Source organism: Balaenoptera borealis, assembly GCF_965194805.1.
Source record: "Balaenoptera borealis genome assembly, chromosome: 11".
In the NCBI taxonomy this organism is placed as follows: domain Eukaryota; kingdom Metazoa; phylum Chordata; class Mammalia; order Artiodactyla; family Balaenopteridae; genus Balaenoptera; species Balaenoptera borealis.
Genome location: NC_138868.1, coordinates 6,021,019 through 6,047,517, shown reverse-complemented (window position 1 = coordinate 6,047,517; position 26,499 = coordinate 6,021,019). Strand labels below are relative to the sequence as shown.

Here is a 26,499-nt window from a genome sequence, read left to right as displayed (position 1 = left end):
CGTAGCCATCTGAACCATCTGCAGTTCCTTCCCGTTCTCGCCGCCCTCAGCCCCCGGCACCCACTCATCCACCTTCTGTCTCTAACCCACAGCCTCTCTGCCCCACCTTCAGGATCCAGCAGCTTCGTAAGTCCCAGCTCCTTCTCAGCCAGATTGAAAGCGTTCTGCAGATTGTAATGTGCATTACACTTCTTCAGGGACTCAAAATCCAGCAGGTCTGGCCTAGGTGGGGAGGGAATATAGAAGGTATCAAGGGCATGTGAGATTCTGAAGAGGAAAAGTAAACCACCCCTATCTTTCTCCCTAAGTCCCCAACCCTCCCCGCCCCAGGGCTCCCATCGCAAGCCCTCCATGCAGTAGGCACCCCGACATCCTGGTTCTTCTCCGAATGTTCCTTTCTTGTAACTGCCATGTAGCTCATCTCATCTCACTGCTTTGTCTATGTGTGCCTGGGCCCATGGGTCATCAACCCATCCAGTAACTCGGACAAGCTCTCGAACCCCCGTCTTCTCACCGGTGTTTATGTACAATGGCGTTGAAGGCCAGCCCATCTCTCCAGCTGGTGGTGAAGTTGTGCACGTTGACATTGGGGTACCTGTAAACAGAGGCCAGGATAGACAGTGAGGAGGGCCACCCTGGTCTGTGCCTCGAGGACGGACCCCCAGCTTGTGGTTCCTGGCCCCCATCCTTCCTTTACTGCACAGCCTTGGTGCATCCAACCCTCCAAGGCCACGCTGCCTGGGCAGCCTCACCCCGCGGTCTTCATCTGGCACCACAGCAGCAGGGCATCCTTGGCTGACTTCTTCTCCTTATTGTCTTCTGTTTCCACACTTATGTCTTGGATCTAAGAAGGAAGGAAGGAAGGAAGGAAGGGAGGAAGGGAGGCCCTCACTCCCTGAACAGGGGCTCCTGGAATTATCAGAGATGCTCAGAGATACACGGCAGGAAACTGCTCCTTAGATTCCTGGATTAGGGTCCAAGGACAGAGCCTGGGGACCTTTCCTCCTGGGTTAGTGACCGCAGAACTTCAGGTCAAAGGGATTTGAGGCAGCAGAATGGGGTGGGAACTCGGAAGAGTGGAAGTGCCTCGAAGCGAAGAATGCAGGTTCCTGCAGGTGGGGGAACTGCAGGTGGCGGAGTGAACATTTCCTGAGAGCTGGGTTTCAAAGGTGAAGCTGACAGAGCTCTGCTTAGGGCTGGAAGGAGCAGGGGAGGTTACACCTGGGGAGGAGGCAGGGGAATCAGGAGAGCTGTGATGGCATTAGGACACTGGACTGGCTTTGCTCAGAGCATAAGAAGGAGCAGGGCGGCTGTCCTCTTTTGAGGGAGGTGAGCAGAGTTTGAGGCAGCGGAGTGGGCTGGTGACCAGACCCCAAATGTAGCTCTAAAGCTCTCCGTGGTGAAGGACCAGTCTGTAAAATTTCCAGTCCCTTGTGCAGCGACATGTGGTCCTATAGCCCGTGACCAGTACACAGCCCAGGCCACAGGGAATTTGCCACAGAAGTCTGACAACACCCACGCTGGCCTCCACCCTGTTTAATGAGGAGCGTCCCCTGATTTGGCGTATGAGGTTCTAGGCCCCCCGTGTGTGCAGTGACCTTTGGGGCTGTAGCACTGGTGTGCAGGGCACCCACCGAGCAACACCGTGCGGGGTACCTGGAATCGAAGAATGATGGTCCACACCAGCCCGAGGGTCAGGCGGTGGTTCCCGTCCACAATGTCATGCGAGCCCACATTTTCCAGGTGCACTTTTTGCTCCTTCAGGAACTGCAGCGCCTTGTCCACGTTCTCCAGGCAGTGGATCCGCATGCGGCCCTTTGTGGGCTTTGGCTGTCGAGGGACCGGGGACACAAAGCCATGGGACAGTGGGCCACCTCCTCCTTCCCTCCTAGCTTTCCTGGGGCCCTGCTTCCTACACCTTCCCCATGACCTCCCTCAGGAACACAGGGACCGCCCCAGGGAGCTAAAGCTGAGTTGCAGATGAGGCTTGGGGCAGATTAAGATTCCCAAGGGAATTAACGACACCCAGAGTGGGTGGGAAAAAAATGTTTTCAATGGGGCCACTGTTCCTGTCTCCACGAAGCAATGCTCCTGGTTTAATTCACGCAGCAAAGCCTCTCAAAATGAAACCATCCTCTGAGCAGAGGGCGGCCACTGTTTTCTGCTCTGTGGTGTCACTCTTCTCGTTCAGGGCCACTCCCACAGCTTGTCCCCTTGACCACTGTCTCTCAGGCTGCCTCCTCCCTGGTGACCACAGCTCACCAGTGTCTCTCCCGAGAGCACCTCGAGGAGCCTCAGGAGGTTACGTCCATCCCGGAGGTCGCTGTACAGGTCTCCCACCCGGCATGTCACCCGGGCCAGGTGAGAGTTGACCCACTTGGTGAAGGTTTTCTTCTGCACAGCTTCTCGTTCATCTGTGGCAGCAACATGGGGTCATTTCTGCCCTTCAAGTACCGTGCACCTGTTTCTAAACACCAGTTGGTGGGGTTGGGGAAGTGAGGTCTGGGGAGGAGGAAGGGCAGGAAGACGGCCGGGAGGAAAACCCATAGCTTAAAAAGCCGGGAAATACAGAAACTGGAATGAGTTCATAAGCAAGGTGAAGAACAAAAATAAGAGACGGAAAACAGGCTTTGAGAAGAAAGGATGAAAGAAATTAGAAGCAGGGGACATGCAGGGAAGGTCTGGGATCAGGGCTCTGTCATGTAACAGTGGTGAAACGCTGTTGCTTCACCCATCAGGGCCTCACTTTCCTCATCTGTAAAATGGGCACATTACTTTCTCTTTCAGCAAGTCATTGTGTTGACTGAGACAACGTGTGTAAGATGTGGCACGAAGTGGCTCCTCGATGAGTTACTGTTTACAGGCATGATCTAACCCGAAGGAAAGAGTAAGAGTTTCTCAGGTCGGTCCAGCAGGAGGTATGGCTGTTCCCTTTTGGTGGTGGACAAAGGAGAGGGTGTGGACTTAAATTACAGCAGCCGCTGTTCCAAGTGGTCATTAGAAGGATGTGACATAATAGAGGCTGCAGGCCTCCTGAGTCAGCTTGCTCTCCTGGGATAATTTAAAGAGAAGACAGGTTCCTCTGTCTGAACTTCTGGGTTCATTCAATTGGTTGCAAGGGGATCCTGTCCCAGGACACCAATATTCCAATGCCAAGAGGGAAAACATCATCGTGAAAGTAGGAAACAGGGAAAACAGTGAGCCCAAGAAACACGGGGTGGGGGGCAGGAAGAAGCCAGGCAGAGCTTAGCACCAATCTCAAAAAAAGTGAGGAGATGCCTGTTGCCTGGCCCACAGGGGGAGCTGCTGATGAGGGGATGCTGTTACATTTCACAGAAAAATAAGAATTAAAAATATTATAAATGACAACGTGAGGGAAGAGGCTCAGGCCATCGGAAGCTGCTCCGGCCACTAGGATTTCCGCCAGTTCTCCCCAGAGGAGCCCAGTGCAAGGACCCAGTGCAAATGGCCAGGGCCTGAAGAGTCACTTGTCCTTCCATCTCAGCACCAGCATCTCAGAAACCGAAAAGACTCACCCCTTAATCTCACATTCCTACGCACCTCACCCATAAAACATAGCGACACACCCATGTCTATTTCTGTCTTTCTTACCTCCAACCCCATACCTGGGACAACCTTGGGGTCCTAACAAATGCTCATTTATCCTGATGCTCTGTGGGCCTTCTCTCAGGGTCCACAGGCCCTGCCCGAGCCGGGGACCGCCCGGAACATCAGCCATTACTGGATCCATAGAGTCTGCCCTGATGCCAGGCACACGGGGGTGAGGCCATTTTGGCGCACAGGTAGCATGAAAGGGGAAGACGTGGAAACGGGGGCAGCTAGGAGAAAAATGTGCAAAGCCAAGCGCCAGGGACAAAGTGTAACTTTACAAGGCGTCCACAGACACACAAGACACAGTGGCTCCCAGAGATACACTGGAGTATGGCCGCCAGGGTGAACACAGCCTGCTCAGACATATACCTGAGCCTGTCTGCACCAGCTCCCTTTGACACTCTCCCTGGTTTCCACACACACTTAAGACACCCACTCAGAAACCCAGGGCAGCACAGACACGCCCTAGGTCCCTCGCCTACTGGCTCACTCTCCCTGTCTCCTTCCCTGACCACCCCAGCGGGCGTTTCCTCCCAAAGGCCGGAAAGCCTCAGCGAACCACGCTCGCTCCTCGCCTTCGAGGGCACACGCCCAGCGGGGCCCCGCCGCCGCCACCGTCACACCCGCTCTCGCTCTCACCGCCCCTCCAGCGGGTCCAAGCCTTTCCCGATTCTGTCAGCATCCCCGTGTTTTCCGGCCACTTGTAATTACTCCCCCTGCACTTTGTCTCCCAACACAAACGTCTGAGTCACAGAAAATGCTCCCCCCGACCCCGGGTTCCTGGCTCCGGCTCCTCTCCCACGCCCCCCCCGGCCCCTCGCTCCGCGGGACCCCCTCTCCGCGCGGCTGCCCTCCGCTCGCCCCCCGGAGCCCACCTTGAAGCTGCTTGAAGCGTCCCTCCAGCACGCTGGCGCGCTGAGCCGGGCTGATGAAGGCAGCCGGCGAGAGCGGGAGGCCCCCGGGGTTCTGAGACTCTTCCACAGCCTCGTAGTAAAACTCGCCGGCCCCGTTCAGGCCGTGCCCGTGCGCCCTGCTCACTTCGTGCCCGTTCATGCTGCTGCTGCCTCTCACTCTCCCGGGGCCCAGAGTCCATGCTCTGCCCGCGCCGGGGCGGGGCGCCGAGGGTCCGCTCCCCCTCGAGCCTGGGATCCCGCGAGCCTGGGGTCCCCGGGTGGCAGGGGGTGTGCCTCAAGGACGGTGGAAGTTTCGAGGAGTAGGAAAAAGGGGTCACGGGATGTCTGAGCCCCGAGCTCCGGGACCCGTCGGCAGAACACACCTGGCTGCGGCGAGAGGAGACGGAGGCAGCTCCAGACAAACAGGTCGGACAGTGACGGGGGAGGGGTGGGAGGCGGAGCTTTCCGGCTGGGGCAGGGCCAGGCCCCGCGGGCCGCAGGAGGGAACTGCCAGCGCCTTAGAGACCTGCCCGTCTGGCCCCCAGTTGCCTCCGAGTACGCAAGACCCGAGGGAGAGGCCCCCGAAGCAAAGTCCTGCTTTCCCAAGGTCTGCAGGTGTGTTGAGGATGTCCCCTCTCTGTGACTCTGGGAGGTCCCCCCTTCAGGATGTGGGCTTTGAGCCCCAGCTCAGGGAGCAGAGAAAGAGAAATCCTTGAAGGGGCAAAGCCAGCTCAGTAGTACTAGCCAGGCACTGTGCTAGGTGTTTGCTTACATTCCTTTATTTGTGAGATAGGTGTTGTTATCTTCCTCTCTTGTTTGTCATCCTCACCTCCAGTACCAGCTCCTTCCCTGCCATGGGGCCCATCAGGCCCTCCTTGGCCAGGCCATCCCAGGCCCCCAGTACACCCACTGCCGGGCACATCTACCCGATTTCCTTCCTACCTTTCTATGGGCTTCAGCCCTTGTCACTTACAAGCTACTCTTGCCCTTCTCCCATCTCCCTTCATTCAGTATTTATTTGGCACCTACCGGTGCGAGGCGCAGTGCTAGGCAAAGCCCACACAGTGACACCTCCACAGGAGAGCCCCATTTAGTGGTGGAGATAAACACCTATGGACAGCATGAGGTGGCATATGTCGCATGCACAAACATTGCAACCGTCCTGGGTATCACGTGTCGTGTGCACACAGACATCATGACCATTCTAGAGGCTACTCTTATCCAAAATCAGGGTACCAGGGAAACTTTCCCCCAAAGAGGTGAGATTCTCCATAACCCATGTCTTCTGCCTCCTCTCATCTATAGAAACAGCAGTATGAGTATTTCACAAGCCAGCGTGTAGACCTGACCAGAAGGACAGGGAGGCCCAGCAGAAAATGATAAGGGATCCCCAGAAGCAATGGCTACCACATGGGGATCCTCAGAATGGTGTTGGGCTGGCGGAAAAGAATTACCTGGCGAGCTTAAAAATTCCGATTCCTGGACCTTAAGTCCAAAGATTCTAATTCGGTGTGCCCAGAAAGGGGTTTGAGAACCTATATTTGTGAAAACATCCATGGGTGATCCTGTAAAAAGTGCAGCCAAGTTTGGGAACCACCCCCCTCAGTGTCTCCCTTCTTATAGGAGGCCACCCCACCCATGCTGGGAGCACCACCTCTCAGGAAGGAGGAGCTGTGACCTCTCCCACTGCACTGGGCTGGGAGGCCAGCAGGTCAGTGGAAAAGACAAGGGTGGCATGGAGGAGGGAAGCCAAAAGGGTGGGTGGCCTTGGGGTGTGTGGGTGACTCAGCCCCACGACAGCCGCAGCCGGTGGTGTCAGGTGGCAGCCGCACTCTTGTTGCCATGACAACTCCTCCCCAGAACGCAGGGAGGCCCGTCGAACGGGTTTGCTTGTGCTCACAGGGGCTGAAGGAGAGAACCGAGGCCATAGGGGAGGGCAGGGGCTGAGGCAGGCGGGAGAATGGGCGGCTGCAGAAACCAGAGGCAGGCAGAGGGAACCTGTTTCAGGGAACCAGTAGATGAAATAGAGGGAGGAACAGGCGGCAGGTGGAAGGAACAGGTGGGGAGGGAGAGGAGAGGCTACTGGACTAGGAGGGAGAACAGGTGTGAGAGATGACAGTGGAAATCAAGGAAGAGACAAGAGGATGAAAGGTAAGGGAGAGGTGGGTGGAAACAGAACAGCAAGACTAAGAGCGCAAAAGAATTAAGGAACATGACTCAGGGATAGAGGCCGGGAAGTCAGCTGAGCGCAGAGGGGAACACAGCTGAGTCCCAGGCTCAGCACGGCTTCTCCCTGCTTGTGGGGAAGGAAGCTGGGCATGGTATGGATTGCGCGCGGTTTGTTCTTGAGGCTGGAGTTGGGGACCAGGGGCTTGGTAGGGTGATCTGGGTTTCCCGCTCTAGTGCAGCAGCTTAGAAAGAGAGTCGGTCTTCCCATGAAGTTGAAGGACTCTTCATGACAAGCTTCCCATCCCAGCATTCTCAGCATCTCCCCCGGCCCTCCCCTGACCTCACCTGCCAGGGCCTTAATTCGAGACCTCTCAAAGAGGCGGGCTGAGCTGCTGTCATTGTCCCAGTCCGAGTCGGGCAGGTCCCAGCGGTTGTTGATGTCACTGTACTGGCCCTGGATCTCCAAGCTGTCAAAGTCTGTGGGTGACAGGGTGCTGCTCATGGTGGTGGATGGCCTCCTGCTCCTGCAAGGGGGAATGTGGCTGGTGAGACGCATCTCAAAGCCGCTGAGTCCAACACTCACCGTGTCCTCCTCTCTTCCTGCCCTAGATCTGCTCTGCTCTCCTGACGGCCAAAGGTTGCGGTCGTTGTTTTCACCAATGGAAATCATCCCCCAGTGGGAGAGAGGAAGCCATGGTGGAGAAGCAGAGAGACAGGAACACAACAGACACACGTGGAGAGAGGCTGGAAGGCAGCAGTGTCTCAGAGCGACATAGTGGAGATGGTCTCCAGAGCCTCAGGCCAGAGAGGGACAGTGGGCAGGGGGCCGAAGGTGGCGATGGCCCTCAGCGTGGCTCAGGACAGCAGTGTGTACACCAGGGCAATGCAGGGAAGCAGGCCTGGGACCCCTTGGGCAACAGTGAGTATAAACCGGAGTTCTTTCATTCCTGGTTCCACAAACCGTTCTGAGTGCCCCCCGCCCCACCCCCGAGATGGCCTCCTATACCCTGTAAGCCAGGGATCCCCACCCCCCGGGCCGCGGACCGGTATGGGTCCACGGCCCGATAGGAACCAGGCTGCAGAGCAGGAGGTGAGTGGCGGGTGAGCGAGCGAAGCATCACCTGCAGCTCCCCATCACTCCTCATCGCTGGCATTACCACCGTCCCCCCCACCCCCATGAAACCAAAAGGTTGGGGACTGCTGCTATAAGCGATTTGAGGTGAAAAGACCCACATCCTGCTCTCAGGCCAAGATGCATCTATGATACACCAGGAAGACTGATGCACTTGCTAGTAAGTATGGATAAAGAGCCCAGGAGTTCAAAGGAGGACACAGTATGGTTATCTCCCCTTTTTTTCCTTTTACTTGTGACAGAGAATACTTAATAGGTGCTCAATGAACATCAGCTGTGATATGTGTCCTCGCCATTTACATGCATCACCTCATCGCAACCCTCTGTGGGGCAAGGGTCCATTATCATCCCCATTTCATAGATGACGAAGTTGCTCCATGAAAGTTAAATCACGGTTCAAGGTCACTGGGAGGCAGCTGGAAGGTGCAGAGCTGGGTTTTGAAGCGAGATTCTTTTTGACTCTGGAGGACAAGCTCTTAATCATAACATTTACATGTTCCTTGAACTTCCTGGAGCCCTTCAGAGCTCCCTTCTAGGGCCCAGGCTGGGGAAACTGGGACCATGTATGCTCGCCAGCACAATTCACGACTCTATTTTACACAAACAAACCCTGTCCTTCTCCAAACTAACAAATGAGTTTTCAGATTAGCTTCTAGGGATTTTTTTTTTTTTTAAACCTCTACTATCCAGAGTTCTCGAGTAATTCAGCAGCCATTCAAGAGAATGGAGGGGGCTGACTCTGTAACTGAACCCCAAATTCTGCATTTCTCATTTTCCTAGTGCCTCTCAAATACAAAGACATTTTCATCCTTAGCACCCTCCTAGGGTTGGGGTTATGACCTTGGCAGTCTCTGGCTCTAGAAAGAAGGTATGGTACCTCTTGTGTGGTGTGGGGGAAGGAAGAAAGAATGGGTGGTGAGTTGTGGGTGGTTAGCGAGATGTGTTCCCATGGGTGCACAGGGCAGAACTTGGCTTCTGTCATTAAGTGGTTTCATGAAGCGGAACCTGCCCCACGAGAAGGCCAGGACTGTCTACCCCTCCCCTTTCTCCCAAAAAGAAAACACACACAAGCATTTCCCTGGGAGTTAAGGTCTCAGGTTCCTAGATTTGGGCTTTTCATTCCCTGTAATAGGAAAGAGAGCTTCATTTTTACTAGGCCGAGGACTCCTGTCTCATTTAAAATCCATCATTTTCCCTAATCCCCAGCAGATTCTTTGAATTTGCTCTGTAAATATTTATATAAAAATAAATTCGAGGGCAGAGTCAAGTCATCCTGAGCAAAGAGTGCTGTAGGCAAGGTGTGACTTGAACTAGAGTCCCCGAATACTCTCAGCCACTGGACAGGGAAGCAGCCTAAGCCCTGGGACCAATTCAAATTCCATTTCTCTGGGCCCCTCAGATTAGGGCTTCTTCCACAGCAGCCATGCTCACACTTAGCTCTGGGATGCACATTTCTAGCACTCCCACTCTCCCTGCACAGAGCTCTCCACAAAAAACCCTACATACAATGTCCCGCCTTCTATTCTGTGACCCTTTTTCCTTTTATCAGGAGTCACAAACCTACTAAAGCCAGCCCCCAGGGGTATGGCCAATGAGTTGTTATAAAAGAACTAATTTGGGATTCTTTTAGGTGGGCTTGCGCTTTCCACTTCTCTACAGGCCCCACCATTCCCTGTTGGCTCCTTCCCAGCCTTGTCACACATTTTTGTTACCTGCTTGGCCCCTGAAGGCCTCTGAGGTTTTCACACCTTGTTTTATATCTTTGTACTCCACAACGAGCAGAAACTTAAAGAAGCAGACTGTCAGACCCATCTCCAAACTGCTGTGTGTCCCCAGGACCTCTGGAAGCTGTACAAAAACCTAAACATGTACCGCTTTGGCTTCTTTTTGGTGATCCAACTTTGTCCTCCTGACGGATCCTATTGAGACCGAGGCATGGGATCCAGACCTCTCAGGGAGGTCTGGGTGTTACAACCTCTCCTATAACCTGGGGGAGAAAATATGAAGCTGGAACCTCCCCTTCTCCCAAAATGGTCCCCTGGCTACATCCAATTTGAGACATACATGCTTTTCATCCTGAGTTTCCAAGATGCCTCCCATCATATAGATAAGGAACCAAGATGGCACTGGTGTCCTTAGATCAGTGGTCCCCAACTTTTTTGGCCCCAGGGACTGGTTTCGTGGAAGACAATTTTTCCATGGACGGTGGTGGTGCGGGGAGGATGGTTCAGGTGGTAATGCAAGCGATGGGGAGCGATGGGGAGCGGCAGATGAAGCTTCACTCACTCACCCGCTGCTCACTCCTGCTGTGCGGCCCGGTTCCTAACAGGCCACAGACCCATACCGGTCCACGGCCCGGGGGTTGGGGACCCTTGCCTTAGGTCACAGGACCCCATGGGGCCACCATGTTGGAACTCCAAGGAGTTTATTCCCATAGTGAGTGATGCTTTCTGGTGTCCTTCAGCACAGTGGCTCTGAGAGCCTCTGAGTTTTGGTTTTCAAGCATTTGGGCTCTGCAGACCCCTGGCCTTTTGGACAATGTGCTGTGTTCTGTGTTCCCTGCTGCCATGTCCAGAGTCCTGTAGTTTTCTGGTTGAGTTTCTCTACATAGATCCCACCCTGGTTTCTTTTCTCTGATTTATCATTCCTCGCTTATGATTTGGGTCTCCATGCTCATTTCCTTAGTCAGCCTGTGCCCCAGCCCCACGACCCCCTAACTCAACTCTGTGCTGGGGAATCATCAACCTGATTCTTCTCCATGGATTCCTGGACTCTGGCGATAGGATGGTACAGCAGCTAATCCAGATTACAGTTTCACCAATGCCTTATTCTTAGCCACTGACCTGGAGGCCAGGCCCAAGTAGCTTACATTGTTCATGCTATGATAAAGCCAACTCCCACCAGCTGCAAGCTTGGGGTCCTGCTAGATTATATGCCCAAGCGCTGCTGGATGCAGATTCTGCTCAGCCTAGTGCTGACCCTCAAGGGCAGCTGCCCCCTTCCCCTTTCCTCCCTTTCGCTGGCCTGTAAAGCTAGAAATCCTATCCCCCCAGGCTAGAGTCTGTCTTGTACCCTAATTCCTTCTCTCGCCACATCCTCCTCCTGATTAATTCTTTCCCTCCCTCAGAGACAGTTGATCATTCCCTCCTCTGTGCTCCCACAGCACTTCAGCATGCAGCTATTATTACACTTATCACATTGTATTACAGTCAGTTGTTTATGTGTCTCTCTGCCTGCTCCACTTTTAACCCATTGAGGACAAGGGCTGCATCTTACTCATGTTGGTGTTTTCCCAGTACAATAGGTATTCAATAAAGAGATATTGAATGAACTAATAGAGACCTATTGTATAGCACAGGGAACTGTACTCAATACTCTGTAATGACCTATATGGGAAAGGAATCTAAAAAAGAGTGGAGATATGTATATGTATAACTGATTCACTTTGCTGTACAGCAGAAACTAACACATTGTAAATCAACTATGCTCCAATAAAAATTTTTTAAAAAAGAAAAAAAAAGAACATTTAAAAAAGAGACATTGAATGAATGGGCCATAATTCTTTTTTTTTTTCCCATCAAATTCATGTCTTTTTTAGGTTTAGAGAAAAAAACACAAGGAAAGAATGAAAATGGCATCAGAGAAGACCCTCTGCTTCTCATCTGGAGTACCGTCAGTGTTGAGCTCTATAGTACAGGATCAGGGATTCTCAACCTTGCATGAATCGTAATTACCTGGAGGGCTATTAAAACATAGACCACTGGGCCCTGCTCCCCAGAGCTTCTGATTCAGGAGATCTGGGGTGGGGCCTGGGAATTTGCATTTCTAAACTGTTCCCAGATGATACTAAAGCTACTGGTCTGGAGGCCACACCTTGAGGGCCACTGTTGTTCAAAGATGAGGAGCAGTTAGAATTAGTTAGAGAAGCTATGAGGACAGAGAAGACACAAAGTTTCAGGGGTGAGTGTGACCTGAGGTTAGCCCCTGGGTCTGTTTAGGCTCTCTCCCATGCTAAACTCAGATACAACTTCCCCTCAGAAACCCCAAGACCCACAAAGAACCAGAAGCCTCAGGCAATGAGAGAGGAAAATGAAGATGGAGTGGGCTCTAGATCTAATGAGACAAATAGAGCTGATGGCTGGACACAGGCGAATCGCAGATGTGCGGAAGGACGACGATATGGCTGGAGACGCTGCTGGGAGGTTGAGTTGAACAAATGACAGCGGGATGAATAACAGATGAGAAGGAATGGGGACTTTGGCAAAGTAAAAATCTTATTTGACTCAAAGTATGAGTGGACCAGCAGAGAGATAAAAGGAAAAAGAAATCACAAACAAACTCGGGGCTCCTAGGACAGCAAAAGGAAATGCACGCAGGGCAACCAGAGAACCGAGAGACGAAACCCCAACCATTTCCCTCAAGGCTGTATTCCTGATAAAGCACCAGGAACTCTCCTCCAAGGAACTTAGGAACTAGGCTGAAGAGTGGGACTGGATTTTTGTTTGATCTTCTCCTTTAGAATCCTCCACTCAGGGCAGAATTATTCAGATTAATTTCCACTCCCTTGCTACGTCCCTCCCCCAAGTCTGTAACCGATGGGTTACATCAGTTTCTCTAAGGGACAAATCTAAGATCCCTATTAGCTTTTTTCTCCCTTATCCCTTGCTCTTCTGAATATGCCAAGAGGTTGCCCAGCACCTCAAGCTAAGTCACGTATTTGGAATTCACTCTGCCCCCTTCACCTTCAAGGGAAACTGGTTTGTAGACACCGTGCCGGTGCCTGAACCGACCAGCTCTCCAGCGCCGGAATTGTGGCTGCTCTCGGAGGGGAGGAGGGCAGCTGAGAAACAACCCACGGAGACAGCATGTACCAGGTTAGGACAGGGGCAAGCCTGCAGATCAGACAAGCATGTAATGCCACGAGGTTAGAGGGGTAAAGTCGTTCTGAGCCACAGTGGATGGTAAATGCCGATTGTGGTGCTGGAGTTGGAACCGCTCAGGAGGAGGCCTTGCCCACTAGTTCTGTGCCCGCGGACTCCAAGCCCTCTGCATATCTCGGCCACAGGGACACCTTACGCTGCCTCTTCCCCGCCACCCGCAGGGGCTTCATTCTCCCTTCTTCCTCTGCCAGTGTTCCGGTCACCACAGCCAACCATGTCCCTCTCTCACACACACTGTGAGGGAGCATAAAAGGAGAGCATGCAGCTAGCTACCAAAGAGGCGAGGAGAAGCCCACCGGCTCCAGAGGGAGCCCCCAGCCAGCTCCCGAGAGGGAGTCGGGCGCTCACAGCTGCGGGGCAGAGACAGCCAAGCGTGTCCGCAGCACTTGGACCGGCGCCGGCCGGCCCGCCTCCGCGATGCGAACAGCTGGCGCTGTCAGACACGCTCAGAGCCCAGCGACCCGATCCCTTAACGCGTCTGTCAGCCCCAACTCTTCCAGACTCTTCTCTGGCCTCCGGAAAGGCCCGCGTCCCGCAAGCCTCGATCCCCGCTGCTCGCACACGGGTACCTGGGTGGCTGGCACTTGACTCTCCATCCTGTCCCCGGGACCCAGCGGGAGCGAGCGCCAGGAGCCGCGTCTTCCCACCCCTGCTCCCCTGGCCGGCCCCGGCCCCGACCCCCACCCCGACCCCGACCCCGCCGCCCGCACGCGGCCGCACAAAGCGCACAGCCCCGCCGGCCGGGACAAAGCGGGCCCGGGCACCGGCACCTACCTCGGTGCGCAGCGCCGGCCGGACAGCCGGGAGCGCGACGGGCGGGGGCGCACCGGTCGTCGCCGCGCCCGCAGCCCAGCCGCGAGGGGCGGTTGCGGGCGGCGGCGGGGCGCACGGCAGGCTGCAGGCGGGCGCTGTCACGGGGCGCGAGCGGCGCGGGGAGCGCGCGGGGCCGGCGGTGGCGGGGCGCGGGCGCGAGCGACGGGACTGCGGCGCCGCGGAAGGAGGACAATAGCCTCCCCCTGCCGCAGGCCGCCGGCTCCCGCGGGAGGCTCGGGACCATCTGGAGCCGGCAGCCCCGCGGGGCTCGGGGCGGGGCCCGAGTCACCCCCTCCCCGCCCGGCGCCATGGCAACCGCGGCCCCTCTTGGGTCTCCGCTCAGCTCCCCGGCCCGGGGTCGCTGACCTTCCCCGGGGCGAACGCAGCGTCAGCTCCTCTGCCGGCTCCCGACCTCCCCCCCCAATCCCCCGCCTACCCTGTGAGTGCCCCCAGAGCCCCGCCTTCCGGTCCTCGCCGGCCCTGGTCACCCTCGGGCCGTCCGGGTACCCCCCACAGCTTGGGGGCTCTGTCTCCGCAGTTTGAGTAGCCCACCTTTGTCCCTACTCCGCTTTTCGCCCCAAATCTGTATCCCCGGGACACGCAATGCCTCCTTTAATGGCACTCACCGCCCAGAAGATTTCCCAATATTCAGCCTCTGTTTCCCGTTTCAATTTTTCCTCTTTGGGCACCTCCAGTCAATCCATCTCCCTTTAAGCATTTCTTTCATCCAGCCCTTCTCTCTCTGGTCCTCCTTCGGTCAGGTAGGCCGGCTCTCTTTCCCAAAGCATCTCCATGGTACGTGTGGAGATTCGTCTCCTCGCAGATCAGATTCTCAGAACAGTCATCACTGCAGCTTCTCTCAGCTCCTTCTCAGCTCCTCTCATTTATCAACCAGAATTCCGGCCTACTCACTGTCTTAAAAGGGAATGGGGGTGGGGACGGACATTTCTCAGCCTGTCACAGCTGGGTTTCTCCTTGGTTTAGTAGCATCGGAGTGGTCTAAGGTGGAGTGGTCTAAGGTCTAGTGGTCTAAGGTCATCGAATAGTGAATTGCTATCTCCTTAAGAGAGGAAAGAATTATGCCCAAATCATAAAGTTATAGAGTGCCAGGTAGGTGCTAAAAGTGCGTTATCTCATGTGACCCCCCCTCTCCCCAACTCCAGCTCTAAGAGGTAGGTACAGTTCTTTCATACTCGGAGACTAAGCTAAGAGATGAACTAGTAATAATAGACTGAGCTTTGTACAGAGCAGTCTGAATTGAACCATTAGATTTTACTGCCCCTGAAGATGTGGGCCTGTTTCTACCTGAGAAATGCTTGAAATGGCCAAGTAAGGGCAATGTGAAGAATGGGCTTTGCCTGAATTATTGATTTAAGGTTTTGTTTATTTATGAGTAATGGCATTTTAGGATTTGGCTCCTTTCTGGAAGGGTATACATAATGAAACAAATATGTAAGTATTTGAAGTACTTTCCAGATATGATTTTGGTAAGGTGAAATCGTTTGTGTTAAACCCACTAGAAAACATTTTCAAGGTAAAAAAAAAAAAAAGCCCTGCTACCAATCCAAACTAGTTGTGTCATCTCACCTACCTGGCCTCAGTTTTCCTAGTCTATAAAATGGGTTGGGAGAGGGGTTGTTGTGTTAGTTGCACTAAAAGAAGAACTTGAAGTTCTCTCCCAGCTCTGATAGTCAGATTCCACCATTAAACTGGAACCAGGATTCTACCACCAAACTGGAACTTGGCCTTCCAGAGTGCACTTCACTGTTAGCTGTAATTCAGTCTATTTATTTATTAACATTCACTCCTCAGGCAACAAAATCAAAGAAGTGAGGGCATAAGCTGCAGCTGTTCCCAAAGGTAGTAGTGAGTGCATTCAGGAGGAAGGGAGCACCGAGGTGTGCTTTTGGTCATCAAGGAGACTTGGTCAGGGATGCTAAAGCTGATGGGATGAGAATCAGCCAACCTGCTGCTGCTGTACTGGTTATGGGAACCGAGGGTCTCCACAATAGCCTATTAGATTGTGACCCAACTAGAAGACAAGGATATTAGATTTTATGATAAACATGACAATAATATCTTGTATATAGTGATTTCCCCTTTTCAACATTACATAACCCTTTTAAAATCCTCATAAAGTAAACATTCTCATTCTCATTTTACTGATGAGCAAACGGATGCTCAGACACCTAAGTGAATGCCCAAGCACATAGAGTTAGTTTGTAATAGAGACACCAGGTCTTCCGATTGATTCCTCATATGTTCTTTCCCCTCTGCTAGAGAGGGAGTATAGAAGAGTGGTTAAAAGCATCAGTTTTGGGGAGGCATGGATTGGGAGTTTAGGATTAACAGATGCAAAATATTATACATAGAATGGATAAACAACAAGGTCCTACTGTATAGCATAAGGAACTGTATTCAGTATCCTGTAATAAACCATAATGGAAAGGAATATGAGAAGGAATATATATATGTACAACAATCACTTTGCTGTACAGCAGAAATTAACACAACGTTGAAAATCAACTATACTTCAGTAAAATAAAATTTTTAAAAAGTATCAATTTTGGAGTCAGACTCCTGGGTTTATTTAATTTTTTTATTATTATTTTTTTTATGGCTGCATTGAGTCTTAGTTGTGTCACTCGGGATCTTCACTGAGGCATGCGGGATCTTTTGTTGTGGCATGTGGGCTTCTCTCTAGTTGTAGCGTGCGGGTTCTCTCTCTAGTTCTGGCACGCCGGCTCCAGGGCACGCAGGCTCTGTGGTTTGCCGCACGTGTGCTTTCTCATTGAGGCGCCCAGGCTCAGGAGTCGTGGCGCCCGGCATTAGTGGCCCCATGGCATGTGGGATCTTACTTCCCCGACCAGGGATCAAACCCGTGTTCCCTGCTTTGGAAGGCGGATTCTTTACCACTGGACCACCAGGGAAGTGCCGACTCCTGGGTTTAAAACCTAGTTTTGCCACCTCCACCTGTTGACCTTGGGCAAGTTACTTAACCTCCCTGGAATTCAGCTTCCTCATCTTAAAATGTATCATAATGTGGGGATCAAATGAGTTATTGCAGATAAATTACCAGAACGGTGCCCCGTACATAGTAAGCACTCAACTAGTGCCAGCTATTATTTTACCATATTATCATTTTACCATACTGTTTCCCAATTTGGGGAGGAAGCATGTTCAATAAAGAGAACACTGAGATCGCTTGTCTCAGCTCTGTAACTGAGTTGCTTTGGAAACTTGTTATTTTGCTCTGTAGTGCGTCAGTACAGTCAATGATGAAGAAAATATCTGCTTTCTTTTTACATGAGTGGCAAAAGTGAATGGAGTGATGTCCACCAAATATGCTGAGCTTCTCAGAGAAATCCAGGTTTGCTGCTTACGTTACCAAGATTCATGGAAAGGTCTTGGTAGGACTTCCTGCCACTAAACCTACAGGCACAGCTGAATTCTCAGCTTTCGTTCCTATACCATGGAAGAGGTGTCCCTCCTTCCGTCTGAGACTGATTCTTCCTGCTCCTGCCCTAAGTCCCATCCCCTCGCGCAGCCCCATGGCTCTCATCCCTTCTGGTGAGTTCCCTCTCCTCTGGCTCCTTCCCATCAGCATTTAAACATGCTCAAGTGTCTGCCAGCTTAAAAATGTAGTGAGAAAACTGGATCCTTCTCCATGTCTTGCCCTTAATCTTTATGATGACAGTCTTCTAGAGTCATTTGAACTCATTGGCTCTGCTTCTTTGCCTCCTTTTCAATCAAACATTCATCCAAAACCTACCTGCATTATATGCCAGACATCGTGCTGGGATCTGGGGATCTAATAATGAGTAAAATGGACACTGTCTCTGTCCTCTTGGAGCTTACAGGCTGGTAGGGTTGATGGATATTAATAAAATAATCCCTCGGGTGTATAATCACAAAGTATTGTAGAATGAATGAAAAGTTCAGGACGCTATGTGAGAATTTAACAGAGTCATAACCTGGTTAGGGAGTTCGGGGTGTGGTGGGCAGGTGGGAGCACGAGGGAGGCGTCCCGCAGATAATTTGAGCTGAGATCTGAAATATGAGAAGCATTAACCAGGCAGGGAATGGGGAATAATATTAGCAGTTGCTAACATTAATTGGGGACTATATTTTTATACTTTATTTATGTATTTATTTATTTATTTGGCTGTGCCTCACGGCTTGCTTGCGGGACTTTTGTTCCTTGACCGGGGATTGGACCCAGGCCCCGGCAGGAAAAGCGCCGAGTCCTAACCACTGGACTGCTGGCGAATTCCCTGTTTCTATACTTTACACATAACATTTCATTTCCTTCTTGTAACAACTCTAAGAGGTAAGTTTTAACCCCAGTCTACAGAAGAGGAGACGGAGGCATTGAGACATTAAGTGACATGCCCAAGGTCATTGAACCTGGAAGGGGTAGAACTAGGATTTTACCTCAGACAGTCTGACATTTGAACCATGTTCTTGGCTACAGGGACACAGAGTGTGTGATACTGCAGGAGGCATGGTGTGAGAAACAGAGAGAGGGACAGTGAGAGGGAAGACAGAGGAACTGTGTGGTGAATTCTGGCTGGGAAAGATAGGCAAGGTCTAGATCATGCAGGACTTACTAGGTCATTTAAAGAACTTTGGTTTCTACCTTTAGAGTCCTGGCAGCAACTGAATGATTTGAAACAAGGAAGTGAAGTGATCAACTTTGTAGTTTTAAAAGATTACTCCAGCTGCTGTGTGGGGAACAGGTTAGAGGGGTATGTAATTTGATGTGAGAAACCAGTTAGAAGGCTACCACCGTGGTTCAGGTGAGAGAGAAGATGGTAGCTTGAACTTGGATGCTGGCAGTGGAGATGGAGGAACACATAGGTAGAAAGGATTGACAACATGTGGTGATGGGTTAGATATAGGGGTGGTCGTGAGGAAAAAGGGTTTTTCATGGATGGACTGTGCCACTGGAGGAAGGGAGGTACCATTTGCCGAGATGAGGTTTGGGTGGAGAGATTGTTGGTCTTGGAGATATTGAGTCATCCATTGTATCTGGGTGTGGAGCTCAAAGAGGAGGTCTAGGGAATTCCCTTGCGGTCCAGTGGTTAAGGCTCTGAGCTTCCACTGCAGCAGGCACGGGTTTGATCCCTGGTTGGGGAACTAAGATCCCGCATGCTGCTGGCGTGGCCAAAAAAAGAAAAGAGGAGGTCTGGACTAAGATATGCATTTGGAAGATATCAGTGTAGAGACAGACGGTAAGTGAAGGGGATAGATAGGCTTTGATGCAATTGATTTAATCCAATGCAATATAACTTCTAATCCTCTAAATTTGCTTTCAACCAGGTCGTCAATAATCCTATTGCTAAATACAGTGTCAATTTCCAATTACTATCTTACCGTTTCTCTTGGCAGCAATGGACTCTAATTGTGCCTGCTTCTTGAAATGTTCTTCCTTTGGTTTAGGGTTGCCACACTCTCCTGGTTTTCCTTCAACCCCTGTGGTCCCTCCTTTGTTTCTTTTGTGAATTCCTTTTCTGCTTGTCAAGTAAATTGTTGTTATTGTTGGTGATGGTGTTTTGTTCTAGGCCCTTTTCTCTTTCTATGCATTGTTCCTGGGTCATTTTATCTACCACTCTGCAGCTTGAGTGCTCTTTTTAACACAACAATCTGACAGATCACTTCTTTGCTGAAAACCCTTCAGTAGCTCCCCAACATCTTTGGGATAAAGTCTGAAGTTCTCGCTGTTGCTTCCTCCACAAAGCCTTCCCTGGGCTCCAAGTCTGGGGCGGGGGTCTTCTGGTATCACTCCATACTGGACCGTTACTGCCCATTGGTCGTGTTTCCTCTTAGAGCATGAGCTCCATGAGGGAAGAGAGAATATCCCTTTCATAGTTGTATCCTCAGCAGAGCAGACATGTAGATACCTGTGCAACAAATCAGTGAATAACAGGAAAGACCTTGGGGGTGAAGGTGATTCCTTGTTGTAAACAGAAGCAACTAGATGTTTTTATACCAAACAATGTGTTTTCCATTTCTTTTACCCCTAATCTATCCCCCATCACTTAAGCAGCAGCAAGCGCTTTCTAGATGTACTGCCCTCTGCATAGAAATGATACAGAAGATCAAAGTCTTGGTTTTTGAACTCTTAACTAGACCTTTTAAAATCTATTGCAGAGAAGATGTTCTTGAAAGCTTCAGTCTTTTTAATTGTAAGAGCCAGGTTCTTGAGAGGGATTTTTTTTTTTTTAATCCAAGAGACATCTCAAGAGCCAGAACCTGATGAACCTAAAGTTCAGTTTATGCCACCAACTGTCGAATTGGAAAGAACATGTGAGTTTCCCCTTCACACAGAAAATATAATCTTTTTTGAGCTTGGAGCAAAACTGAAAAAGATTGGGAAAGAAGAACAAGAGAGTTTAGGTGCAACAGTGGGGTTTTGTTTTCTGTTCCCCCCACCAAACAATAGTAGACAGAGGGGGTTCATGCTCCAGTTCATTCCTGGAACTCTGAGGAGACACAGCCTTTCAAAGTACGCTGTGTCAACAAGGGCAACTGCCACAGAATAGAAGTGGCACCGTCACCTGTGTAGGCAAAGTAGGTCTGAGATGTATTCCATCTCCTCACCACCCCCAGGCTTCTCACCCCCTAAGCCCAAGTCTCCTTGGCTCGTCGACCTTTGGAGGAAATCGGAAAAATTCCTTGGTGCCCAGCCCCTGAGAGGAGAGTGAGAGTGAGCTGAGAACTGGGTGCCTGCAGGGACTGCTGTGGGGTAGGGGGTGAGCACCCCACAGTAGAGGCTGAGGGGGTACGTGGCCCAAGCCAGGGACCCGATGGAGGCTCAGATATACCAGGAAGAGCTGCAGTGGGAGCCACCACTGAGCTCCCCACGAAGCAATCACTGCTCTTTGTCTATACCAAGACCACAGCTTCCACTCACCAGAGAACATCATCTCTGCAGCAGATGCAGTGCCCAATGGCCAAGACCAAGTGAAGGCTAGAGTTTATCAGTTAGGCAAGAGAGCACTTGACCGTAAAGCCCCGTTCCCTGGCATCAGAATAATACATAAACCACAAAGTAGAACATTGTGAGAAGGGGATTGGGAGGAGAATCCTAAGAGACTGACTTTAAAACTTGAAATGATTGAGTTGTCTGGAATCGGCGTGGTTTACTATTTTTCTGCCATTAGGAGAAATGGGGGCTGAAGAGCTAGGTCGAGAAATAAAGAAAATTACGTATTTCCTCACCTAAGTCTATGACCTGAGGTTGTAAAGAAGCCTGCTGTACAAGTAAAGGTCAGAAAGGTGGGCTTGCGAGGGGAGCTCCAGGAATTACAAGGACTGACCTGATTTCCCGAGACAACCGTGGACCAGGAGGCCTGTGTAACACCAATTCAGACATGATTTGCAAAGAATGATCATGTATTTGAAAGCAAAAGTCTGAGGATGAGCCAAGATAAAGTCTCAAGTCAAATGGGGAGTTCTGATGGTGGTCTGAGGAGGAGGGGTGTGGAGGACGGAAGAGCCCTACCTGGAGCTCCCTTCTATAGTGTGGAAAAGCCTGGGGTTCTAGGAGCCTCACGGGATGCGTTCTGAGCTGAGCATTGTTGTGGTGCATGGTGTTGTTGACTAAATTGGAGAAACTGGAACTGATTTGAGAACATAGAAGTATTACATCCATTTATCTTTGTCCAGTGTGGATTCAAAACAGTACTTATTTATGGACCATCCCTCCCAAACTATTTTTAACTTGCAAACCTAAGCACCATTAAAAACTGGACCTAAAAACACATTTGAATGATTCCAACTCACCTAGGAACAGGCTGGGCTCAACCACGATTCTCAATACTTTTGATTTCACCTGTCAATAATGAACTACTTTTTTCTTCTAAGAAGCTTATGCCACAAACCCCTGGGTGTACACAGACTCCCATGAAAAAGCGTCTGATGATACCCATATATCTGAAATAAAATTTGGCAGTATCTGCTTAGTGCTAATAACTGAAGGGATGTCTTTGGGGTTCCTTGATCAAATTGCACTGGAAAATGTGAGTTGTGCTGGGAAACTTACAGTGCGAGAACCCAAAAAGAGTAGATTCTGTGTCCATCTTTGAAGCTATAGAAATCTCAGGTCAGTTTTCTGTATCGTACCCTGATTTACTTGTGCTGTGGCACATACCTAGGAGTTAGTCATTTCAACTATTATTGGCATCTGAAACTTCCCAGTGGTTAAGACACAAGGTTCTAGAGTCTTGTGACCTTGTTGAAATTCTGGGCCATCACTTTCTAATTGTGTGATCTTGGACAAGTTATTTAACTTCTCTAAGGCTCAGATTCCCCTGGAAATAGAGGATCATTCTAAGGGAAGTTGTGGTGAGAAATTAAATAATGCATGTCAGGTGCGTGACACCTGGTGCCAGATAAGGGCTCAATAAATGTTAGCTATTGCTATTATCATTATTTTACTTGTTTTGTATGCAGGCAAATCTTCCCTCAAGTAAAACATCATGTATGAAAATCTAGACTTGCAAAAAAGGTTAAATGCGGGGAGGGGGTGGTTATTTGCATTACAAAAGGAATTTTTAGTTAATGAAAGAACTGATAACAGGGTTCCTTTCAGACAGTCAGTTTCCCAGTATGTTTAAAATGATTTGATTCACACAAAACTGGGTTTACACGTTTTAGGAACATAGCTAGTGTATAAAGCAAGGGACATCTGTAATACAATCATTCAGGCCAGGTCTGAACCACTGTGACAAGTTAACAATAACAATTCTGGGTATTCCCCTCTACCCTTTATAAAAGGATTAGATGAATTCTCCGTGGTTTCAAAGGGCAGAGCTGGGACCAATGGGTGGAAGATACAGCAGGGGAGATTTCAGTTCAATATAATGGAAAACTCTACCAAACCACTGCTGTCCAAAACTGGAATGGATTGCCTCTGAGGTGGCATCTTTCCCAACAATTCAAGTAAATTCATCAATTCAAGCAAATTCAACAATTCAAGTAAAAGCTAGGTATCAACTTGTCAGGACAGTTGGAATGACTCTTGCATGAAATTCGGGAGGTATTTCCCAACCCTAAATACACCAAATATGCAAACTAGATCAATTCTCTGCCTTGGATACCAGGAATAGGTTGAGGAAGGAGGTAGAGAGAGGCTATTCAGGAGGAGGGGTGGAGATAAAGGAAATGAATTGGAAAAAATATTGCTCCTCTGGTTGGGAAGTACTAGATTAAATGAATTCTAAGATTTGTTCTAATTTAAAGATTCTAAAACTCTCCAATTGTTTCACAGATGTTATTTTAACCATATTCCTGGGAGAATTTTCCTATTTTAGTTGTGGAAAACTAGAACATAACAACTAAAGTGACTAGTAAAATGGGAAAAGAATGAAGACATCCTGACCCTTTTAGACTTTTGATCCCACAGGCTTTTCTCAACTGGTGAGAATGAAAGTTGGGGAAACAGAAGATAGAAGCGGCCTTAAAGCTAGAATGGGTGAAAATCAAGTCAACTTCGGAGATCAGTGAAAGATAAGCTCAACCAAGTTTCCATATTACTAGCTTTAAAGACTTCGTACACCAGCATTCTTGGAAAAATACTTCAGAGTATTGTAATCATACAACAAGTGAACCAAGACTGAACGTGTGCAACCAGTGTCCTCTTTAACGGAGCACCTAGAAGAAGATTCTTTGTCCCAGTTAGCCTACTTGTCTTTCAAGTAAAGTTGATCATCTGGCCTTTGAATCAATTGGTTTACTTGGCCATATGTGACCAGATCACACTGCTGTTTCCATTCCTGAGTCTTCTTTGCTACAAAGAATACTTCCCTTCCGGTGGACACCAGCTGGCAGGACAAAGCCAGCTCTGCCTAGAGAGAAAGTAAAAAGCCAATTACGGAGAGCAGAACCACTTTGTGATATAGATGTTATGGGTTATCTAGAAAGAGGAGAAACCAGACACTAACAGGAAAGGAATGCTCTCCTGGGCTGGCCCCAGAACCTACTACTAGTAGATGAGAAATCAGAGATTCTGTGCAAAGGGTGATCGTCAGCCAGGAAAAACAGGAAGCTACCCAGTATCATAGCCAGTCATTCTAAGAAGGAGAGGAAGAAAACATAGGGAATGGGGTGAAGAAGAAATACTCTAGTTATACAAACAGTGATATCGTCTTGGGGGGAGAATCTTTCCTTTGCTGTAGTGCAAGAATTGGCACAAAAGTCAGCACCACTATAGACTCTAGTGCCCCCCATAATCTAATATTCCTCTGCGAGAATATCCCTTTCTGACCCCTGATAGGGAAGCAGAGGGAGGTGAGTCGTGAAGCTGCCCCAGATTCTATGCTCCAGGTGGAGAAGGCCTCAAGAAGGTGAAGGGATGAGCTAATCTGAGCTTCCTGGCCCCATTTTCAGGGATGTGATTAGTGGAGAGGCACCTGGGACCTGCTCCATTTCAGGAAACCCGGTTATGGGAACTGGTGGGGCACAGACTTGGCTCAGGACCCGAGAGAGGCAGTTAACCCTTTCCTATTGCCTATATGAGAAGCAGGCTCTCAACAGATTCCCAGGGGGAAAGAGACTACTCAAGTGGACTTAATTTTGCAACAACCTGATAAGGGGGACATCAGGGATATTTTCCACGTAAGTGCCTAAGGTCATCTCTTCAGGGCCTTTGAATGCTGTAGGGGGAGCCTGAGAACAAGGTAGCTCCTAAGAAGTATCCAGGAATGATATACACAGAGAGGGCACATTCAAAAGGGGAAGACAGCTCAACAGTTCCTAAAATGTCACTGTTCACCTGGTAGCATTCCCTAGGATGTTCTGGCTCCATTCAAACCCTTGGGTTTGGGTCAGAATCAATCCGGGGCTCTTTTGGCCAGACAGGGCATTTCTTCTCAGAATAAACAGCATGTCCCAAAGTGGGCATGCAACAGTAATCCAAATCCTGAGGTAGGTGGAGGAATGCAAACAGAGTCAATATGCCACTAAGTCTAAGGACAGGGGAGAACTGGCCCTCTGAAGACACTGGTAATATGACCCTGCACTCCAGGGCTGAAGATGTCCAAAGCAGCATCCACAGGCTCCTTGGTTGACCTGGTTGACTAAGGTGACCTTAACCTCACACAGGTCATTTCATTTCTTTGGGCCTCAAATTTTTTCATCTACTGGGGATCACTGATAACCTGTACTACAATCCCTTCTGGCTCTAACACTCCACTGCTCTGAGGATGGGGTCTGAGTAAAAACAGTTTTAATAATGTGGAGTCAGTCCAATAGTATGTTAGTTACTAGACCTCAAACAGGATGGGGGCACACACTGATGGGTGAAAGAAGGGTGGGAACTGTGGCTCATCCAAGCCTTAGTTTGTAGGGAGATGAGGGTACCTGAGTTCACTGTCTTAGCTTTTGCACGGAGGGGTTGGCTTCTCATGGTAATGTTAATGTCCCTGTACTACAGAACTCTGAGACCAGCAGTTAGGCAGGTCACAACCACGTGGGAGAAGGAAAGAGTGGTTAAGAGATTTTTCTTTCAGATTCTGGCTCTGCCATTTACAAACTCAGTGTCATACAACCTCTTCTTGGAAGCTCATTCTCATCATTAATAAAACAATGATAATAACACTTCCCTTACAAGATTGGGAGGATTACTTAAGATAAAGGAAAGGTGAAGACCACTTAGCACAGAGTAGGTGCCCACCACATGGCAAGCCTGCATCAAACTTTGCGGACTACAATGGTTTATGTGGTGGCAATCCTGATGGCAGGCCCTCAGATCACAGGCTCCCTTCCTCACTTCTGCCTACATCTGGCTCTGTCCCTGGCCACCTCTGTTAGGCCTCCCCTGCCTCTAGGATGGTACTGGGTATTCCACTGCATGTTCATCCCTGATGCTCACTTCAAGGCCAAGGGCTGGAAGCAGGACGACCAACTCACTTGAAGTACTTCTACACTGGCAGCTGTTCCTCCACCCTTCCTTCCCAGTGTCATCCTCAAGGTGGGGCATTTTCTGCTGAGCCAACACTCTCCATGGGAAATATTTTAAAGAGCCATCTTCGGCATCTTGGTTTCTCACCCATCAATTAGTGAAGATAACAACTATCTCACAAGATACTTGTGAGGGTAGACAAAATTGATGTAAAGAGCCAGTGGTATCCTACAACAGGTAGTCATTCAATCTTAGCTCCCTTCCCCTTGGCAACTCCCCTTCCTAAAGGGGACACCCGAGAGAGAAGAGAGTGAAAGGGAGAGGAAGGCTCCAACGATTCCCCAAAAGTCAGCTCTCATATCAAGTCCGAGATGGTATTATGATGAATTTTCCATAAATAAAAGCCACCTTTCTGCAATAGATCTACCTATTGAGCAACAGAGATGGGGAGGGTGGTCAACAGTGCTGAGCAAAGATGGACAAGGCTATATGATTCAGGTCTCAAGAGTCATGTCCTCTGGAGTAGCACCAAGGTTGTGTACTGGACAGGCACTCTGCCAGCTCCCCTGCCTTTCTGCCCAGTTCTGGCTTTCTGGAGCTGGGGTGGAAGAATTTTCGTTGAAGGAAAGCAGCCAACACCCTGCACCACCCTTCTCTTTGGGCAACGCTTTGCCAGGCAGGACTCTCTCTCACCAGTTTTCTTCCAGATGCCTGAGGAACCAACTGCCAAATCATCAGTTTGGGCTCAAGCCCCTCTTACCACGCTCCTCCCTGAAAAGCCCTGAGTTCAGCAGCTGGAGTCTGGAGGACTACCTTCCGATCTGTTGGGAATGCTCTTGGAAAACCCCGGAGCTTCTGTCACCTGGAGCCTAAGAAATCCAGGTCCTGTCGTTGGCATATTTAGTGCACAAACGTGGGGGGCTTGTTCCCTTCCAGATCCTGCCTAGGGGCTGGCTGGGCACCCTGGGATTAAGCTGGGAATCTGCTTGGGACAGGTTGCCAGATAAAATGCAAGACGCCCAGTCTTGAATTTCA

At 50.1% G+C, this 26,499-nt stretch overlaps 1 protein-coding gene and 1 long non-coding RNA gene across 9 annotated transcripts in view; one reads left to right on the top strand and one right to left on the bottom strand.

The window, feature by feature from the left end:
• Positions 1–16,044, bottom strand: part of SPTBN2 (spectrin beta, non-erythrocytic 2) — a 40,065-nt gene extending 24,021 nt beyond the window's left edge. For 2 of the 7 annotated variants that reach the window (XM_082340788.1, XM_082340787.1), the window contains exons 1-6: positions 4,488–4,892; positions 2,263–2,414; positions 1,657–1,830; positions 753–844; positions 515–595; positions 107–222 (exon numbers count right to left, since the gene is read on the bottom strand). In XM_082340788.1, coding sequence (XP_082196914.1) covers positions 107–222; positions 515–595; positions 753–844; positions 1,657–1,830; positions 2,263–2,414; positions 4,488–4,665 — 793 coding nt within the window. In that variant the 5' untranslated portion in view covers positions 4,666–4,892. Of the gene's footprint in view, positions 1–106; positions 223–514; positions 596–752; positions 845–1,656; positions 1,831–2,262; positions 2,415–4,487; positions 4,893–7,019; positions 7,199–13,520; positions 13,612–14,185 lie in introns of those variants that run through there. The other 5 variants (XM_082340786.1, XM_082340790.1, XM_082340785.1 and 2 more) reach the window with 5 other exon arrangements.
• LOC309605252 lies at positions 4,831–13,467 on the top strand. Of its 2 annotated transcripts, none has more exons than XR_014231314.1 (3): positions 4,831–4,931; positions 6,129–6,216; positions 7,284–13,467. It is a non-coding gene; the product is annotated as an uncharacterized lncRNA (long non-coding RNA). The 2 variants fall into 2 exon arrangements; XR_014231315.1 differs by lacking the exon at positions 4,831–4,931 and adding an exon at positions 5,034–5,120.
• Positions 16,045–26,499: the final 10,455 nt, after the last annotated feature.